The sequence below is a fragment of the Melitaea cinxia genome, chromosome 9 (assembly GCF_905220565.1).
Source record: "Melitaea cinxia chromosome 9, ilMelCinx1.1, whole genome shotgun sequence".
NCBI classification, from domain to species: domain Eukaryota; kingdom Metazoa; phylum Arthropoda; class Insecta; order Lepidoptera; family Nymphalidae; genus Melitaea; species Melitaea cinxia.
Window position 1 is genome coordinate 13,459,354 of NC_059402.1, and position 19,438 is coordinate 13,478,791.

General features: G+C 30.9%; 1 protein-coding gene across 1 annotated transcript in view; it reads left to right on the forward strand.

Moving 5' to 3' along the window:
- The first annotated feature begins 2,166 nt into the window (after nt 1–2,166).
- LOC123656412 (probable cytochrome P450 49a1) overlaps nt 2,167–19,438 on the forward strand; it is a 31,492-nt gene continuing 14,220 nt past the window's right edge. The window contains exons 1-3 of the mRNA XM_045592101.1: nt 2,167–2,414; nt 6,157–6,338; nt 12,478–12,611. Coding sequence (XP_045448057.1) covers nt 2,383–2,414; nt 6,157–6,338; nt 12,478–12,611 — 348 coding nt within the window. The 5' untranslated portion in view covers nt 2,167–2,382. The remainder of the gene's footprint in view (nt 2,415–6,156; nt 6,339–12,477; nt 12,612–19,438) is intronic.

Genomic DNA, 19,438 nt, shown 5'->3' on the forward strand with positions numbered 1-19,438 from the left:
ACACGTATTCTCACAGGTAACCAGCCCAGTGCCCCTTCAACTTGGTAAATTTTTCAGAGTTTTGTTATACCTAGTAACATTTTAACCGCTATGATGATAATCTATCTTGTCATCCATCGCCATGTCCATCGCCTTTGAGGCTTCTTATTAGAAAAAGAGTTTATCAAAGAGTGAGCTTCTTCACCTCGAGGAAGTTGACAAGCATAAATATATATATATATATATACATTCTTTATAGCACTTTAAAAAAAACATAATTACAAGTCATTTTCACAAAGGATGTTGGCAAGCATCTGCCCCCTGTGATTCCTACGCCCCAATCTGTGTGGTCCGATAATAGATTCGTCGCGTATAGAACAAGCATAACATATCTTTAACATTCAAATGTAACAAATAGTTTTTAAGGGTGACCGGAAAAAATCGACGATAGACAGTCCTTGTAACGACATTGATTTTTATTTGTCTACAAACTTTCTATTCATTTTTTTACATATTGTGATTTCAAAGATCAGCAAATATAAAGTCAGACACTCCTTTAACGAATAGGAAGATAACAAGTTTAATTGATTATCAATTTGTTTTTTGAAGTAAAAGTCGCTTGACTTGTGGAGTAAGCTGGTGAATGCGTGATGAGAGCGTTACGAAAATTGTGATCGGGCGAGGCGAACGGAAGTTGAGAGGTAGATATAAGTTAATGTAAATAGAAAGAGGGAGAGCTACATTTTGTATATTACTGTAGGGACAGCTAAAGAAGTTTGACTTCAGTCATCTGGTATAAAGTACACTCGTTTTTAATTATAAATAAGAACCAGTTTGTAATAATGAGTATAAAAATGTTTATTTGATTTCAAGGACTTTTTTATGTAATGTATTTGATCATTGGCAATTAGAAATCATGTCACTACCTCTCAAAACATAATATATAAGACAGAATTGCGTTTATCAATCTTTGTATAATATATTTATTTTGACTACGCTTATCTGTGTTTTTTTTTTAATTTTTTAATATGTATGTACTTGATATGATTATCTATTTTTATTAGTATAAGTTATTATTATTACACTTGTCTCTGTGATTTCAATTGTCATCACAATAATTGCACACTTCTTAACCATTACTACTTATTCTGTATCCAAAGTTTTTAGAAGGGATCACTTTTTTGTGTTTCTTTCTTTGTTACAAAGTTGCTACAGACAAAAATGTGTACAAAAGATCTCTTTTTTTCTTAGTATTGTTCACTTAAAACTTAAAAGTATTATGATGACTTATTGTTTGCCACGTTAACGTTAAGGTATGTGATTGACATGAAATCATGTACATTCAACACTTATCCATTAATAAAATGAAAAGTAATAACTATAATTTATGTTAAATTCAAACATATATAAGAAAATAATGTCAAATACAACTTACTTGTGTATTGTTCTACTAAAAAGTGCGCAAAGGCTTTATTCGTTTAACATCATTTAATATTTCAATGTTTAAAAAAATTATGTAAGTATGATTACAAATATTTGACCGTTTTAATTGTTTTACAGTTTACATTAAATAAATTTTATTTAAAATTCTAAGAAAATCACCACGACACATTCTATTGACGTATAAAAGCAATATCACACTCAATTAACGTGAAAGAAAACCGACTTCAATTACATCGACAAGTAATACAACGTAGGTAGACGAAAAAATAGTCAAGTAAATACGCGTTATCAAAGATTACTTAAAAAGGTGTAATCAGATCTCGATGACATTTACATGTGACCACATGGTAAGATCAGCCCAGTAAAAAGTTGTGCGGTATAATACAATGTAGGTCGACAAAAAAAATTGTCAAGTAAAAACGCATTATTAGATATAACTCGAAAAGTAGTTGTTAGATCTCAAATAAATTTAAATGAGAACAAATAACACGCATCACCTTTTGATTATTTTTTTTTATCGAAATCGGTCCACTCGGTCAAAAGTTCTGAAGTAACATACTATAAAAAAAATACAATCGAATTGAGAACCTCCTCCTTTTTTGGGCGTCGGTTAAAAACAATATATTTTTGGTCATTCCGTTTTATATCATTGTTTAATTATTGTCTGTCAATACAAACAATTGTTTTATTGCTGTCCCTTCCTATTATGTGACCTATGAGCAAAAAAATCAACACAATAGAGATTCAGCGGTGGAACGGACATCACTTCACATCACTATAACGTATAACCGCATACGCAGCTCGACACTAGCACTGCATACTCGTGTGAAGGACCGTACTGGTTGATCTATATAATTTCATTATTACATAGTAAATAAATATAAATTTTGAAATAAAATGTAATGTACTGTTAGTGCAGTGTAAGTTTTTTAAATACAGTGAGTTTAATATTGTCTAAAAATGTCTACAAATGTGATGGCTCGTCAATGCTTGTGAGTATTTATTATTTTTGTTTAAATATTTTTATTAATGTTATTTTATTTAAAACAAATATACTTTTGAATAACTTTAACATTTATGCAAAAGTTATTAATATAAAAAATTGGATACGGTTGTATACATTTTTTTATATTTTTCGATCTACCGTTTATTTTAAATTAAGTTTTTATTGTCTTTGTTAAGACAAACAAAACGTTTGTTTATGTCTTTGTATTAACAATTAGTATACATATTATTAATGTATGAGCGTAATAACATATTATTAATGAAATTATTTAAATTATTAAAAACAAATATTAATATTTTTTATGTTCGTTTCTAAGCAAATTTATTTATTTTAAAATGTAAACAGTACATATCAACTATTAAATTTAAAAGTACCTAGTTATGTGACGCATGCGCGACCAGTTATTTTGCGCGTGACCCGTACACGTTTCTTTCAATCAGAATAAATTTACATACATATCAAAGTCCATATTTACAAGTTGTATTAAATATCCCACGCGCTTGCGTTATATTTAATAAACAAATAGTAACAATAGTTCGTTTCGCAGTGGTGGCTTTATACATGAACTTCGCCTTTCAACTACATATACCTAAGTCTAATGTACAAACAACTAGTTCAATTGGCATTGTAAAATCTGAGATTAACTTAAAATTTAAACACACAAACAATACAAACCAACTTCATATCATGTGATCATGATTCGTTATTTATTTCATATGTTTACTATGCTCTATTTTTTAATTAACTTTTGACTTCTATAAGTTATCGATATTTTTTTATATAGTTTATAAATAAGTGTGAAGATAAATTTTTCTTTTACAAAAATATAAAATAACACACAACACGTAAGTATTTATTTATTGTACCTAGTGCGTAAATGTAGAAGAACTAAATAGAAAGTAATACGTAACTTAAATACATTTAATTTATTCATATCAAAAAAGTATGAGCGCGTTATTAAACTGGCGTCCTTCCGTTTAGGGTCATAAAAAGATTCATGGATACCATAACCGAAATTATAGGTGAAAAAAATTTAAGGAAAGTTAAAAATCTACAAATTAAAAAAATATATATTCAGAAGACACAAAAAAAAACATCAATTATATACTTATTTATTATTATAGTTAATAATAAAATAAGGTATTTAGTTACCGACCATGCGATCACCAACGCGACAACCCTTCCGTCCAACGACGCTTTTAACCGCGGTGCGATCTTACTAGGAAAACCCTACGACGAACATCCGATTTAAGCCCTAATGAGAGCTCTCAAAATTTTCACGTCTAGGTTTCACTCAATACTCGGTTCCCACAACAATGACGCTAAAAGTCCAAAAGAACCAACACTACACGTTTTGAAAAAAATTGCACAAAATTTTTGTCAAGTTTTAAATATCGAATCTGTGATGTGCATATCCGACAAGTCATTGAACTGTCAAATGTACTTTAGATTTTAAAGAACAATGTTCGAATATTACGGTTTATTTATATCAAAAATAAATTGAAGTGAAATAAAAACCGTTATTTTAACAATTCTTTTTCAAACAGTATTGCAAATAAACATTAAATTTCGAATAGAATGCGGAGGTTTAAGGTAACCTACATTGTTAGCAATAATAGTTTCTAAATATAAAACAAGTTTTAAAAACTTTATTATTATGATACATTCTTTTATTTAATATAGTAATTATTAAAGCATAAAGTGTATCTTTACTTAGTTAATTGAGTTACAGTAGCCAAGTTAGTCTTTCACAATTGGCAAACTTATAGCTTATTCTTAAACAGCAGATCTGGTAAACTTCCAATCACCATCTTTTTTATATATGTACATTTTTTTAATTTACTTTAATACAAACTTTGACCTAACAAAAAAGAACAGGAAATAAAATTATACTATATGGTGCCCTTTTGCAGAACTTATGCGTGTTATTACGATTAATTTTATTTATATACAGATTACATGGGCTGCAATATTATACTTCTTACAAAATAGTTTCAAAAATAGTCTAAAGAATAGCACCAAATTGATTACACAATAAAAAGCAATGGCAGTAATATCATTATGTAGACCTTTTAAGCAAATACTTTTATATTTTAATTCTAAAACTAAACTATTAAAAAGCCAGAATTTCTCGAGCTTTGTGGGACCTATTCGATTGTGAAAATTAGGTACTAAAAAGAAATAAAACATATGATTATGGGAGAGCGAGTCAGTCAAATAGAATTAAGTACTTGAGCGTGTCAGATATAAATAGTAGGTATATACGCTCTACATATTTCTTAAAAAATATTCATCTACCGGCTTACACACCTTACGAAGGTTAGAATTTTGTTTTTCAAAGCGTTGAGTTAAGGAATTTCTTCCACATAATTGTAAGATTTTGGGTCAGTATGGCGAGAACATCCAACCACAATAATCTGGTGCGCTTGGATTTTTTAAACAATCGATTTTTTTACTAATCTGATCGGCTGCTATCTAATTACTAATCGGATCTACTTTACAAGGTACTTGTGTCTACTCCCATTATTGTATTCTGACGCGCTCGAGTTAATCCCAAAATTCCCGGTCGGGCTCCCCTACCATTGTCTATAAAATGCAATAGAAACCGAAATAGAGTAAACTTAAAAGGAACACAAAAATCTGCACTGCAATTTTTGTAACAAAAACTAATTTTGCCGATATGTAATCTTATGTCAAGACTTTAATGTAACTTGTAGTTAATAACCTGACTAATAAAGTATATAATTTAATGCACATTATCTGACTTTTAATTGTTTTACTTATCCTTGAACTTGGCTGCATCAACTTCGTATCCAGTTAGCATTCATTCTGAACCGCATTCTACGTAGCGCATGTCTAAATATAACTCGCTGAACGAAATTCTACCTTATTTCATCATAATAAGTTTGTTATTGGTGGCATTATTTTATTCAACGTTGCGCTTTTAAATTGGCTTCCGAAATAAAAATTGCATAAAACTGGCTCCGAGAATAACGAGTCTTATTTATTAAAGTAAATATGTGCTTCAATTGCTTAATCGCAAATTGTATATAACGGTAATTATTTCTCGTCGAGATAATATTAGTATGAATGATTAGTATTTTTATTTTAGTTATGAGCGAGTGTCGAAAAGTTAGTTGTAAGCGACTTTAACTAACTACAGTAAATGCAAAAAGAAATTACTTGCTTTACAAATCAAGTAAAAGTAATAATACCATATGAATATTCGTACCTACTTATATTTCAATAGACCTTTATTTATTTGTCTTAATAATTTTGATAAGCAGTCCCCTCAAACAACTGGAGATAGAGGACCCAGTTTTGATAACACTAGTATTTCAGTCGCTTTGACTAAAAGATTGGCCATTTCTTTTCTTAGTAATCTGTAAAAATATCATCATCATTACAGCCTATACAGTCCACTGCTGGACAACTACTACTTTGTCGAATAATTTATAAAGCTATATAAACTACACCTTTAACTTCACAGCTGTACGTGTTATAAATTATAATTCTCATCACTCATTGGCCTTAATCCGTCTATTGCAGACGATTTAGACAGTGCCAGAAAGACACTGTGTTTCCTAGGACACTCTTCAGGAAAACGTGTAATAAATTATAATTACAAATACGAACATAAAACCTAGAAATACCACAATACAGTTGGTAAATTAAATCATAACTATTTCTCTTGTGTGTCTCTAACTGTTTCTTTACGTCTCCTACAGTCTTTCCCATCCATCGCGACGGCATCTCTCGACATCGTCAGTGAGGAGGACCGCAACCTCGCCGCAGCGCCGGAATGTCGCTGCTCCAGCAATCGCCGCTAACTACAAGAAATTCAGCGACATTCCTGGACCACTAGCTTTGCCTATTCTGCGACACCATGCTCATGTCCTACCGAGAATCGGTAAGTTGTATAAATAATACTCAATAGAAGTATTAATCAGTATGAAACGATTAAAATGACTTATTATTTCATGAAATACTCAAATCGAGTTTCGAACTAACTTATGTTCGTACTTACAACACTTATTTGAGTTTTAATTGCTGAAATTGAAAAAAATATAAAGAACAAAATATTTTTAATTAAATTATAAAATTAACGCCGAGTTGCACGAAACAAAATTAAAATTTAAGTAGAGATTAAACTAATTACTCACAAGAATTTCATACAATTCTTGCGACTAAATTAGTTTAATCATTACTTAAATTTTAATTTCTTTTCGTGCAACTCGACGTAAGTAACACAAAAATGGCTTTGACCCACAACATATTACGAATAGATACGGAAATTTAATTTAAGTACCAACATAGATATATTCATCACTAATTTCCATGTTACTAATTAAAATTTTAGTACTGATAAATAATAAATATTCTTGGTATTGTTCGTCGACAAACATACAATTAATAATATATCTAACTATACAAAACAAAACCAACAACTGTAATTAATTCTTAAACTACTGTAGTTGATCTAATGACTGCAATTAAGATGCATGTAGTTTGAAGCTAATTGGCATATATCGTCTTATATAATGCTATAAATAGCTTTACTGGAAGTCAAACAAAATGAATAAATGAATGAATAAAAGGTAAAAAAATGCATGAATGGAACTGCTTCGAAAAAATATATAATTTTAATATTGTACCTGTTGCAATACAGGATTATTCGACGAGTATTACTTATTAGTTCTAACATTATAAAAATATAAACTCTATTTTTACCTTAAAAAATTATAGCTAAGTTTAATTAGTTTTTTAACGTATGGTTAAACGGGTAAACGATAGAACATTAAAATATGCTTAAATCATTCGATTATGATTTATTAAATCACGATTAAACTAATCGAAATTGACGATTAAAACTTCGATTAATTTTATTAACATGCGTTTTATTAAATTAATCGAATAATGGTAACACTGTTTGAAACATATGCCTAATATGAATTTAAATAAATCCACTATACATAAATTGACAAATAAACTACAAACTGGTTAAAATTATTGCAATCAAAATATTAAATAAGCTAAAAGTTCATTTTGATTAAAAATTGAAATGAATCTTACTCATTGCCATTTAGTATTACGTTATTTCGATACAATTACGATTTTCGATTATTCCCGAAACAAGAATATAAAGACGCTGCTAAAGAAGTAAATAAATATACACACATATATATATTACCTGCATTCATAGCTTGAACAAAGTATTTTAGATCGTTTACTAGCATTAACTGTTCAATTTCGTTCATTTTGTGTAAAAACTGAATATAATAATGTGTATAAAGTGAGCCTAGAACAAACTATTTTGTCCTAAGGTTAATATACCAGTTTACGAAAGGTAGGATGGTACGGGCTCTGTGATAAAACGGTTTGTTCTAGGACAAATTAGTTTGCCCGAAACCAAATTTACCGGTAGCGTATACGCTTCAGCCTGTAATATCACACTACTCGGCATAGGCCTCTTTCCCCATGTAGGAGAAGGATCAGAGCTTAATCCACCACGCTGCTCCAATGCGGGTTGGCGGATATATACTATGAGTAACGATCGCTATCAGGTGTACATGATAACAACCGGCACCGACGGCTTAACGTGCTCTCCGAGGCACGGTGGGCGGAACCACATGACTGCACAAACACCCAGACCTCGACAAACATCTGTATGGCTAATACAAATGTTTGTCATGAGCGGGGATCGAACCCGCAACCGCCAACGCAACAGGTACAATCCATGGCTGTAACCGTTGCGCCAACGCGGCGCGGTAGCGTATAACTCATATATAATATATGTGTATATTAAAAGTAATATGCGAAAAAGAAAAAGCGACCCACAAATGCCTCGATTTATTTTCAACCTGATATTCTAATAATGAAGAAATACGAATAAATAGGCATACATTTTTATGATTAAAAAAATAATATCGCACGTAAATCTACAATTATTGCCATTTTAGAAATATCATTTTTTTGAGAATATGTTTAAATTAACTATTTTGTAATTATTCAGAACCTTTAACCCATTATATTAGAGTTGAAATTTTTATAATAAAAGTATATTAACACTAATTCTGTCATTATTGAAAAGCTATACTATTTTTTTTATATAAATAAAACATTATATCATAAGTTCGTAGTAGCGATACAGTAGCCTAAATAACAAATTAAATTTTGCATCCATTCAAATACGCTGTATTCAATACAAGATTTACTCTCTCGTAATCTAAAAATAGACTCGTAAACATGAGATTTAGAGAAAGTTGCGCACAATGATTAATATTCTAACTCCTAAAACTGGTTCCATATAGACTTCCTGTACTGTCTAGACACGATGGAGTTCTGTGAATTAAAAGCCGATCGCTATCTAAAAACTTTAAACTTCTAACCAATGATTGCTTTCAGTGAACATTGATTGTAGTTTTAAATGGTTTTTGGTTTATCGTACTAATCGTTAATTATTATTTTTTTAAGTTTGGAATGTAAAAAGAAGTTTTTAACTGTTTTGAATACATACGTACATATTGTTGTCTCAATCTATGTAAATTACGACTGTCAAACACATATACACATATTGTACTGTACCATCTCCAATAAAATATATTTCGAAGTAGGTAACTAACTTTATTACACATTATAAATATTCTATCAACGTTACAGTTTATTTTGCTTTGTATTATCAAAACAATGTACTCTCATATGTAGTTATTTGAAATCGTATTGTTTAAATGAAACATCGTATGAAACAAAGTCGACAACTGTGCAAAAAGGTAACTTATAATATTCTGACGGCTATCCTGAAATTACCATTCTTTATGCTGAAAATCGAAGGTATAAACTACGAGTATAAGTCTCAGTTATATTTGGTCGAACCTTAGCATCCTTGTGTCATTTGTCTACAACTGACTCATTTATAAAAGAGTATTACAAGTATCTGAAGATTATGAACTGTTGGATAACAAATACAGACTTCTCAAAATAAATTTCAAACAGGTTTTCGCACAATGTAATTATATGCACAATGCACATTACCAGAGCACCGACAGCAAAATCAATTTTATTACAATTCCCGTCGTTATCTCCAAGGTATGCTGCATTTTGGGATTTTCTGTTTTAACGTAATCGTTTACGGTTTTTGTTTCAATAGTACATTACAAAATTTTCCCTAAAACTGTATAAAAAGTATAAAGTTTTTAGATTTACATAACGCCAAATAAACGTACGTAAGGAACTTTAACACTTGTGCGTAGGCGCCAACTAGGTTTACCTACTGCCCTAATCCTACAGTTTTCCAGTTGTCGTATTAGGTATTCCTTGTAGACATTGAAATTAACCATGCGTTTTTGAAACCATATATTGTGGATCCACCAATTTTCAATCTGTTTTAAATGCTAAACAGTTTAGTATCACAATTTTTCGTCTATTCTCATAACAATCTTTCTCTTCAACCTTCATGAAAACATTTCAATGTATGGTACAATCACAAAGTATCGAAATATCCCTACAGAATATTCAATTGTTCATTATGCGAAGTTCTCGTATTAAGGTGGGTGCATGACGTCTTCCTACTGATTATTCAATCAAGCGCAACACGGATGAAAACCATTACACCATTATGTGAATATGGTTCCGACACGCATTTGGTTTTAAATTACATTTTACTATATTTATATTTCGAATTGCAGTTTATTTATCATTATAATAAATATATAATAATTATAAATATATAATTTATTTTATGTTCAATGTCGATTGTCAATCGACTACTGTGGAATTATTTTAAGGATCCAGTCAGTCAGTTATAGAATAACATCTATGATAAGTCTCACCACGAATTGATCGACCAACTGCTGTAGAATTGGAGTATTTATTATAAAATTTAATATTAAACGATTTTGCGTAAATGTCACAAATTTATTAAAAGAAATATTAGGTTAAGTTAAAATTGGTTAATATTTTTTTTATCGACTTGAACAACGAAAATGTGCTGTATACGAGATCACTTCGAACGTTTTTTTAAAGGAAATTTAAACACATTTCAAACTCACAAAATGATAAATTGCATATCAAACACATTAATATTATAAGTATATTGAAAGAGCGTGCCCGTCTGCTTTCATCGATTTCGCTCGTCAAAATGAATATTTATTTCGTGCTCTGAGGTTTAATTCAAGTTATTAATAGTAAATAAATAAAAATCTATAACAAACACTCTGTCGTCTGTTCCTAAGGTAAGGTAACTTAATTAGTGTGATACTTAACATAAATACATATTTTTTCTTAATAGTAACAAATTCGTATACAAATAATACATAGGTATATAAATAAATAAATATAACATCCAGGCTCAGGGTAGGAATCGAACCGACAACCCTCGAAACAAAAAGTAAGATCACTGCAAATCTATTGAAGCAGCAAATTAAATCAAAAATTACTCTATTCGAGTAGACTTTAAAAGCACTTTCGATTGTCATTTTACAAATTAAAATTAAATTTGTTTGATTGAATTAACAAGCAGGCGTGCTCAAGTTGTTGCCTATCTCAGGGTAATAATGAAATGAACACTGTGTACGTAAGAAATTCATAAAGTATCGTTGTCTAATTGTATCAATTTATACAATAAAATTCAGTTACATATTGTAAACTTGTTACTGTTTGTTGATATTTCAAGATTATAAATCAAGCATTTAATTTAAGGGTATTGTTATTTGCGTTTCCTGGTTTCTTGAGACTTGTTTTTAAATATTGCACACAGCTTTGGTTTCAGGGCAAAAAAAAATTACCTATTTAAACATCTCTAAAATTGTATCCAAATCAGCTTAATATCAGCAACAATAATTACTACAATAACACCGCAATAATATGATATTAGTGTTAACCATTTGGTAAAGCTTGCTAGAGTATGTGTTCATTTACATGTTAATACAAATTTATGTTTCAATAAATTAATTGCATTTACTCGTATTATCTAACAGATTATATTCTCACGTGTCATTTATTCCTGACTAGGAACTAAATATATTTGAATAAATAAACTTTAGAAACGTATGTGTATCAATGAATTTAAATAAAATGATTATTCAAATTCAAGTATTTTTGTTTTATCATACAGGCGGCACCTTAATACATTTATTATCATCACACGCTATCGTGATCAGACCAAATGCGCGTGCCTACCTAGCCAGTTTAAAAATTGCAACATATCTTTATATAAAGTTTATTCGCATAAACTTAATTTACATATGTTACAAAATATCATAACTAATTTGAAACTAAAAAAAAAAACGTTAGTAGTTAATTATGTATTAACCACGGTTCCATTCTTATTAATTTTGATGCTTATTTTATTGTGTGATGTTTATGGTTACTGCTAAATATCAGTGAGTCATAAAATGATACTTTTATTTCATACTACATAGTAAACAGGCTACTTAATGCAAAAAATAATCCTTCAAATTTGACTGAAATAATACGTAAGATAAGACCTTTTTGTTGTGTTAGGTCAAAATTTTGTTACATACAACATAATCTTAAGCTTTGTTATTTTTAGTAAGTATACGAATTGTATAAATTATTAAATTAAAGTAATGTTATACCAGTGTGTTTACTGGACAAATATTTGTCCAGGCCAGATGTCGGTCTTAGTTGTTTGTATTTGTGTTTTGTCTTACCAAAGCTTTGAGTGTATCGCAGCTGAAGATGTCGGGTGTTTAGAGCTATTATTATGAACTGTAAATTCAATATTGTTGAAGTATCTATTTCCAGAAGAAACACTTCTGAAACACTTACTGAAAAAAGGAGCATTCACCTGTATTCCTATTTGTTGTTTTGACGACGTGACAACGTTTAGAGTAACGTAAAAATCGCTATAATTACATGTTTTGTAATGATATTTTAAAGATGTTCTTCAACCTTTGAGTTACCATCATTTTTTAGCATTTCACGAAACACAGACATATTTCTCGATTGTATAAGCACATAGATAACACAAAATATAATTGACCTTAAAAGTCTATGTACAGTACAACTCAGAACTAATTTATCTACAGGATGTTTCCATCACACGGTGGGCCTGGGGCTGCTGGAAGGTCTGCGTGAACGCTACGGAGACCTGGTCCGCCTCGCTAAAGGCAACAGGTCTCGACCTGTCCTCTACGTCTTCGACCCCGAGCTAATACGAGAGGTATGGCAAATTCATTTATCAAAGCTTATTTAATATTCGCTTTTTTTTACAAGCAATTCGTTTTGCTCAATTTCGAACATGTATTTGTGAACTGAACGAGTAGTTTCATTAAATTTTTTAAATCGGTACACCCAGTAAAAAGTTATAACATAACGAACAATAAAAAAATACAGTTTGAGATCCTCCTCCTTTATAATGTCGGTTAAAGACCATATTCAGTAAAATTCAGTTGTACACTCTTTTATTTTATTATTATTAACAATGTTACAATAATACAATATTTACTTGAAAAACGTAACAAATTAATACGAAGTGAACGTAATAAGAAAGCGTGCGAATTAAAAATACCAAGTGACGTAAAATTAAAATAATTGCTTGAAAGAGACACTTATGCTTAACTTGAACAGCGTTGTAGTCATTGTATTTGCGGAATGGATTTTTTAAATAAAATAATTTTGTTCATTGCAGTGATAAAGAATTTCCATAATTTAAGAAATTTAGAAAAGAAAATTTCTCGAACGTACTCGCGTAAAATATATACACATTTTTTAACCGACTTCCAACAAACGAGGAGGTTCTCAATTCGACTGTATTTTTTTATTTTTATTTTTTATGTATGTCATCAGAACTTTTGACCGGGTGGACCGATTTCAACAATTTTTTTTTAAATCGAAAGCTGGTGTGTGTGTCAATTGGTCCCATTTAAATTTATTTGAGATCTAACAACTACTTTTCAAGTTATATCTAATAATGCGTTTTTACTTGACTATTTTTTCGTCGATCTACGTTGTATTACTCGTCGATGAAATTGAAGTCTGTTTTTTTTTCGTTTGTGAGCAAACACAATTATTTTGTGGTAACATTTATCTATTTAATGAAAATAAATTACGTTATTTAACAACCCTAGCGTAAATCACATAGCTGAGAGAAGATGAGCCAAATGTCACTAAATCTAACCGAATTAATTGGTCTTTCGTAAGAAGACACCGTTTAACCTCATGTTACTTTACCACGAAGTATTTTTCGTACACAGTTCTGGGTACTGTTTGAAATTCTAGTAATTAGAACTAGGACCAACAAAGTCTGGTCAGATTACCCGAGGTTTTTAGAGAATTTGGTTAATAGATAAAAGTACTTCATTGTAGGTATATGTCATAAATTATCTTTTACTAGCCTTTGCTTTCTACTCCGGAGTTTGTATAATAACTCACTGTTAACTAAAACTCGTATAAATTTGCCTATTTTGGAACAAACTACTACGTGTATGATAACACTTTAATGTGCTAGGGAACGCACCCATACTACGTGACCCGTTCAGTGTGGGTCTTTTCAAATACCTCGCTTCGCCACAGGGGCGGAGTGGTCTTAAGTTTTCGTCACGTAGTCAATAATCTCTAGAAAAATCTCACGCTTTTTCTAGCTATATTCAAATATGGCGCTTATTTGATATTAATAAAAACAAACGTGAGCCATAATATATTTTTTTAACTTTCTATTTGCAAAAAATTATTTAAACCATTCTTCTGAATTACTCCGTGAAAACTCGAGGGGGAGGGGGATCTTAGCAAATACTACGGGTGGTCACCAAGGGGGTTAGAAATTGTAAAAACGGATTACGTAGAATGTTTATGTTAACTTATATACATACTAAATGTTTTATATATTATGTACCATGCGACCTAGCTAGATAGATTATTATTTACTCGCGTAAACCCTCATATTGTATTTTTTTTTATTTCTTATCCCTATATATATCCTTATATATAGGAACTTTAATCGAAATTATTTAAATAGTTTTTGAGAACGTAATCATAAATAATATATTAAACATAGACTCGGCAGACGTTGTCCTGCCCGGAAAACAACTATCAAATTTGATTCCTTACATACCAATAGCAACGCCACCGACCGGGTCCAATTGAGATAAAAAACTACCCTATCTCTCATGTTAGACAAAATTACAGATGCTTACAAAATTTGATAAAAATTGATTCAGTAGTTTCGGAGTTACTTACCGATAGTAGCGCCACCTACCGGGACTTATTGAGATAAAAACTACCCTGTCTCCCAAGTCGGATCAAATTACAGATGTTTACAAAATTTGATAAAAATTGGTACAGTAATTTCGGAGTTACATACTGATAGCAGCGCCACCTGCAGAATCCAATTGTGATAAAAACTACCCTATCTCTCAAGTTGAACCAAATTAAAGATGCATACAAAATTGGATAAAAATTGGTTCAGTAATTTCGGAGTTACATACTGATAGCAGCGCGACCTGCCGGATCGAATTGAGATAAAAACTACCCTATCCCCCAAGTCGGACTAAATTAAAGATGCACACAAAATTTGATAAAAATTGGTTCAATAGTTTCCGAATTTATCGCCCAAGTATATCATGACACAATTTTTTTTTATATATAGATACATATAAATATTGTTCGTTCAATAAGACTTACAAAGTAATTTAAACATTTTGACATCTTCATTGTTTCAGTTAAACTTATTTTTTTCAACAAATGACAAAACGCTTTTCAAAATAATTCAGTTATACAAAAAAACAATTACCTAATAATAAAACACCAAGTCCAGTAGACGATAAAAAATTTGAATCAAAGAAATAAACGTAGCGTCTATACGAAATCTCATTTTAGAAAGTTATTCTAAGTGGGTAATGTTTAAAATTCGCAATATCGAGGTCATATTTGACTTACAATTTATACTTATTTTTTATGCAAATTTAAATAGAACTCGTACCAAACCGTAATAGTGTACTTGATTACCATAATCACCACTGGACAACTATCAATTTATCTACATATATTATATAATAGCTTTAGGTAGTGGCTTCACATTCATGGACTACACGATTTTGACATTATGGACATAATAAAAATATTGACTTGTTATTTTTTTTTTCTTAAATTAAGATGTGGTACAGATGTTTACGAATCTCTTAAATCGCGTGTAGGTGTTTTTGTATCTTAAAGATGCGGTACAGATGTTTACAAATCTTAAGTTGTTTAGGTATCGAATTTGACATGTAGATCTGAAATTTTGTATAAATTTGTCAATAATATTTGTACGGTTAACCGATAGTCATCGAATAATTATAAATTATCATATCGATACCTCCGAGGAATAATACGCCAGAAACATCGATAATTTGTTAATAAATCAATTCTAATAAATTTGACAGGTTATATTAACTCCTAGTAAAAGTAGAACAATATTATGATTTATTATTTCACCTTAAAAAGCAGAAAATACCTCAAATTCTCAGAAATGAAATGAGAAAGGTTATGTCAGACTCCTACTGACTAAAAAACCACCACGTGTGAGCAGTCGTCCACCTGGGTGGGGCGAGATGGGGTCGCGCTAGCATTCGCCACCTCGCCCCAGCGGTAGGCCCGGACGAAACCTCCGGGCCCGGCACAATTGTGGGAGTGGCCTCGCTCATAACAAGGCCACCCCTCAGGCATGTGGGGTCGTGTCGTCTGGCCGGCCGAAGTCCCCCGACCATCGGCCGGCGACCCCAACGGGAAGCGGTGGGCAAACCGTCTCCTCCTTGCCCCCGTACGTCTGCGCCGGAGTGGGTCAGCGGAGACGTCATTCTACCTGGCCCGCTCCGCGGCCTCCTTCTGCGTCATCACCTCTTCGCAGACTAAGTCAATATTAGTATTGTCCACAATGCCACTGAAATGTGTGAAATAGCTGGCCTAGCTACGTCATTTTATCTACCTGTCCTTTGTACAAAAGATACTGTTCACACTCAATGGCATACCCTGCTTCACTGCCAAAATTCGTATAAACTTAACATATTATCCGCCAACCCGCATTGGAGCAACGTGGTGAATTAAGCTCTAATTCTTCTCCCTACATAAGGAAAGAGGCCTATATCCAGCAATGGGATATTACAAGCTGAAGTGTAACATATTATTGTCATGAAAAATGATAAAATACGCACAACAGCCAATTACTGTGCACATTACGTCAATAAGCCGTTGTTTTCGAAGCCTTTGACCTAGGTATATGTATTAAGTATTAAGTTTGAAGTAATAAATAATAATCAAATGCCTAGTCGGTTATATGAAACAAAATAGTTACTAAGATCAAAAGCGTAAAAGACATGGATGCAAACTGCTCTAAGAAACGTTAAATAGATTAGACAGGGTAAATTAAAGTTATTTTTAGAAGCGTATTGAATTTCTACATGTATACTAGCGGACTCGGCAAACGTTGTCTTGCCGCTAAACCCTATTTAAAAATAGAGGTTGGTGGTAGAAGGGTGAAAATTTAGAGTTATATGTATTTTTCAACGCCAAATCATAATAAAGTAAAAAATAAATAAGTTATCTAAAAATTAAAAAAAAATGTTTGGGGTAACCCTTGACATTTAGGTGGGTGAAAAATAGATGTTGTTTGATTCTCAGACCTACCCAATACGCACACAAAACTTCATAAGAATCGGTCAAGCCGTTACGGAGGAGTTTAACTACAAACACCGCGATACGAGAAATATTTTTTTTTTTATAGCTTGTCAAAAAATTACAGATACAATATGACCATCACTTAATATTGATTAAAAAATAAATAGAACGCGTAAGAAATTTTTCATCGACACGAAAAAGTAATATAAATTCATCTATTTCTTATTGTCTTACGTATTTCGTTTTAATTAATATGCAAAACAGCTGAAAGTAACAATCAAGCTGATATATATTGTACATGATAATTAAAAAAAACTTAGTTAATGTATTGTTTTTATTAAACTTTTGCAATGAATATACCATGTCAAAATATTTTTTAAGAACGAAGTCCCTTAGTGCGAACTGTTTCTGCCTTGTCACGGCGGAAATTAAATTTTTTTGCCCTAATTTTTTTGTTTAAACATAGATTAGAAGTTAAATAATATCTTAAAAGTAATGTTAATAATTCTATATGTACATTTTTAGTGAAACAAAATTAAGTACCAGACGTATTCACTGTACCATCATGTTTTTTACATGACATACACATGATTATGAAGTCAGACACGACACGCAAATTGAATTTGAATTAATTTCGGTATATTTACGAGGCATTAGTACTTAATATATCCGGTTTAGAGGTTATTTAACTAAATGTTAATGTGTTCATTGAAATTTGATTCTTACGAACAAATCATAATTATGTAATTATTTTTAAATTAAAAAAAATGTTTAATTCAAATTTCGAATACAATTTCACAAATTAACGTAAAAAACTGTTACCAACTTTATTACTTTAGATATAACTGTGGATCTTAGAAAAATATTTTTTAATGAATTTTCTAGTCTTAACATAATTTCGCAAGTATCAAAATCGACTTGATTATTACGTAGAAGCAGCTGTGTTTTAGCCTCAAAGTTACAATATCAAGATTTTTATTTTCTCCTGCTTTTTCAGTTTAAAATTTCGTCTGCTAAATTATTTGATAATTTATAAATATCAGCGTTAATAAATAGAATATAGGTACCGTCTAAACAGTTGGAAGAAATAAACATTTAGTTCGTGAAACATCTTTTGTTAGCGAATATCTGTTCAAAGCCGTCATAATCAAAATAATAAAAAAATGAAGAATTCAACTGACAAAGCTCTGTTTGAAATTAAATATATATAACAGCGCTATGTCAAAGCTATAGAAATCATAAACAATAAATCATGGAACAAAATCAAACTTAATTGCTCCGAAATTCCTACACCATTGAAAAACACAAAACGGAATCATTAAGCGACTTCAAAAAAAGAAGATGTTCTCAATTCGACTGTATTTTTTTAACGTATGTTACATCACACATTTTTTAAATTTTACCGGGTGGACCGATGTTTTTTTTTTTAATCAAATGGTGGTGCGTGTCATGTAAGTAATTTTGAGTTTTCACTAATAATGCGTATTTACTTGACTATTTTTCATTAATCTACGTTTTATTATACATATATCATGGGTTGACAGGTTTCAATAATTCTTTTTTATCCGAAAGCAAGTGCTTGTCATGTGGTCCCATTTGAATTTGATCAAGACATGTTGAGTACTTTATGAGTAATCTTTGATAACGCGTATTTACTTGACTATTTTTAACCGACTTCCAAAAAAGGAGGAGGTTCTCAATTCGACTGTATTTTTTTTTATGTATGTTACATCAAAACTTTTGACCGGGTAGACCGATTTCGACAAATTTTGTTTTAATCGAAAGGTGGTCTGTGCCGATTGGTCCCATTTAAATTTATTTGAGATCTAACAACTACTTTTTGAGTTATATCTAATAATGCGTTTTTACTTGACGCTTTTTTCGTCGACCTACGTTGTATTATACCGCATAACTTTCTACTGGATGTATAATTCTTTATTTGTTGGAAAGGAAATATCCCTAGTTTGGTACCATGATAAGGAAACCAGGATCTGATGATGGAATCCCAGAGAAATCGAGGGAAACTTTCGAAAATCCACAATAACTTTTTACTGGGTGTACCGATTTTGATAACTTTTAATTTAATCGAAAGCTGATGTTTATCATGTGGTTACATATAAATTTTATCGAGATCTGATAACTACTTTTTGAGTAATCTTTGATAACGCGTAGTTGCTTGACTATTTTTTCGTCGATCTACGTTGTATTACTTGTCGATGTAATTGAAGTCGGTTTTTTTTTCGTTTGCGAGCAAACACAATTATTTCATCTACCTACGTTCTAGGAATTACTTCTAAGTAATTGAAGTCGGTTATTTTCGGTTACGAGAAACTTTAAAATCACAACAAATTTTCGTTAATCATTCTTGTTATTAAAATAAATGCCCTACATTAAGTT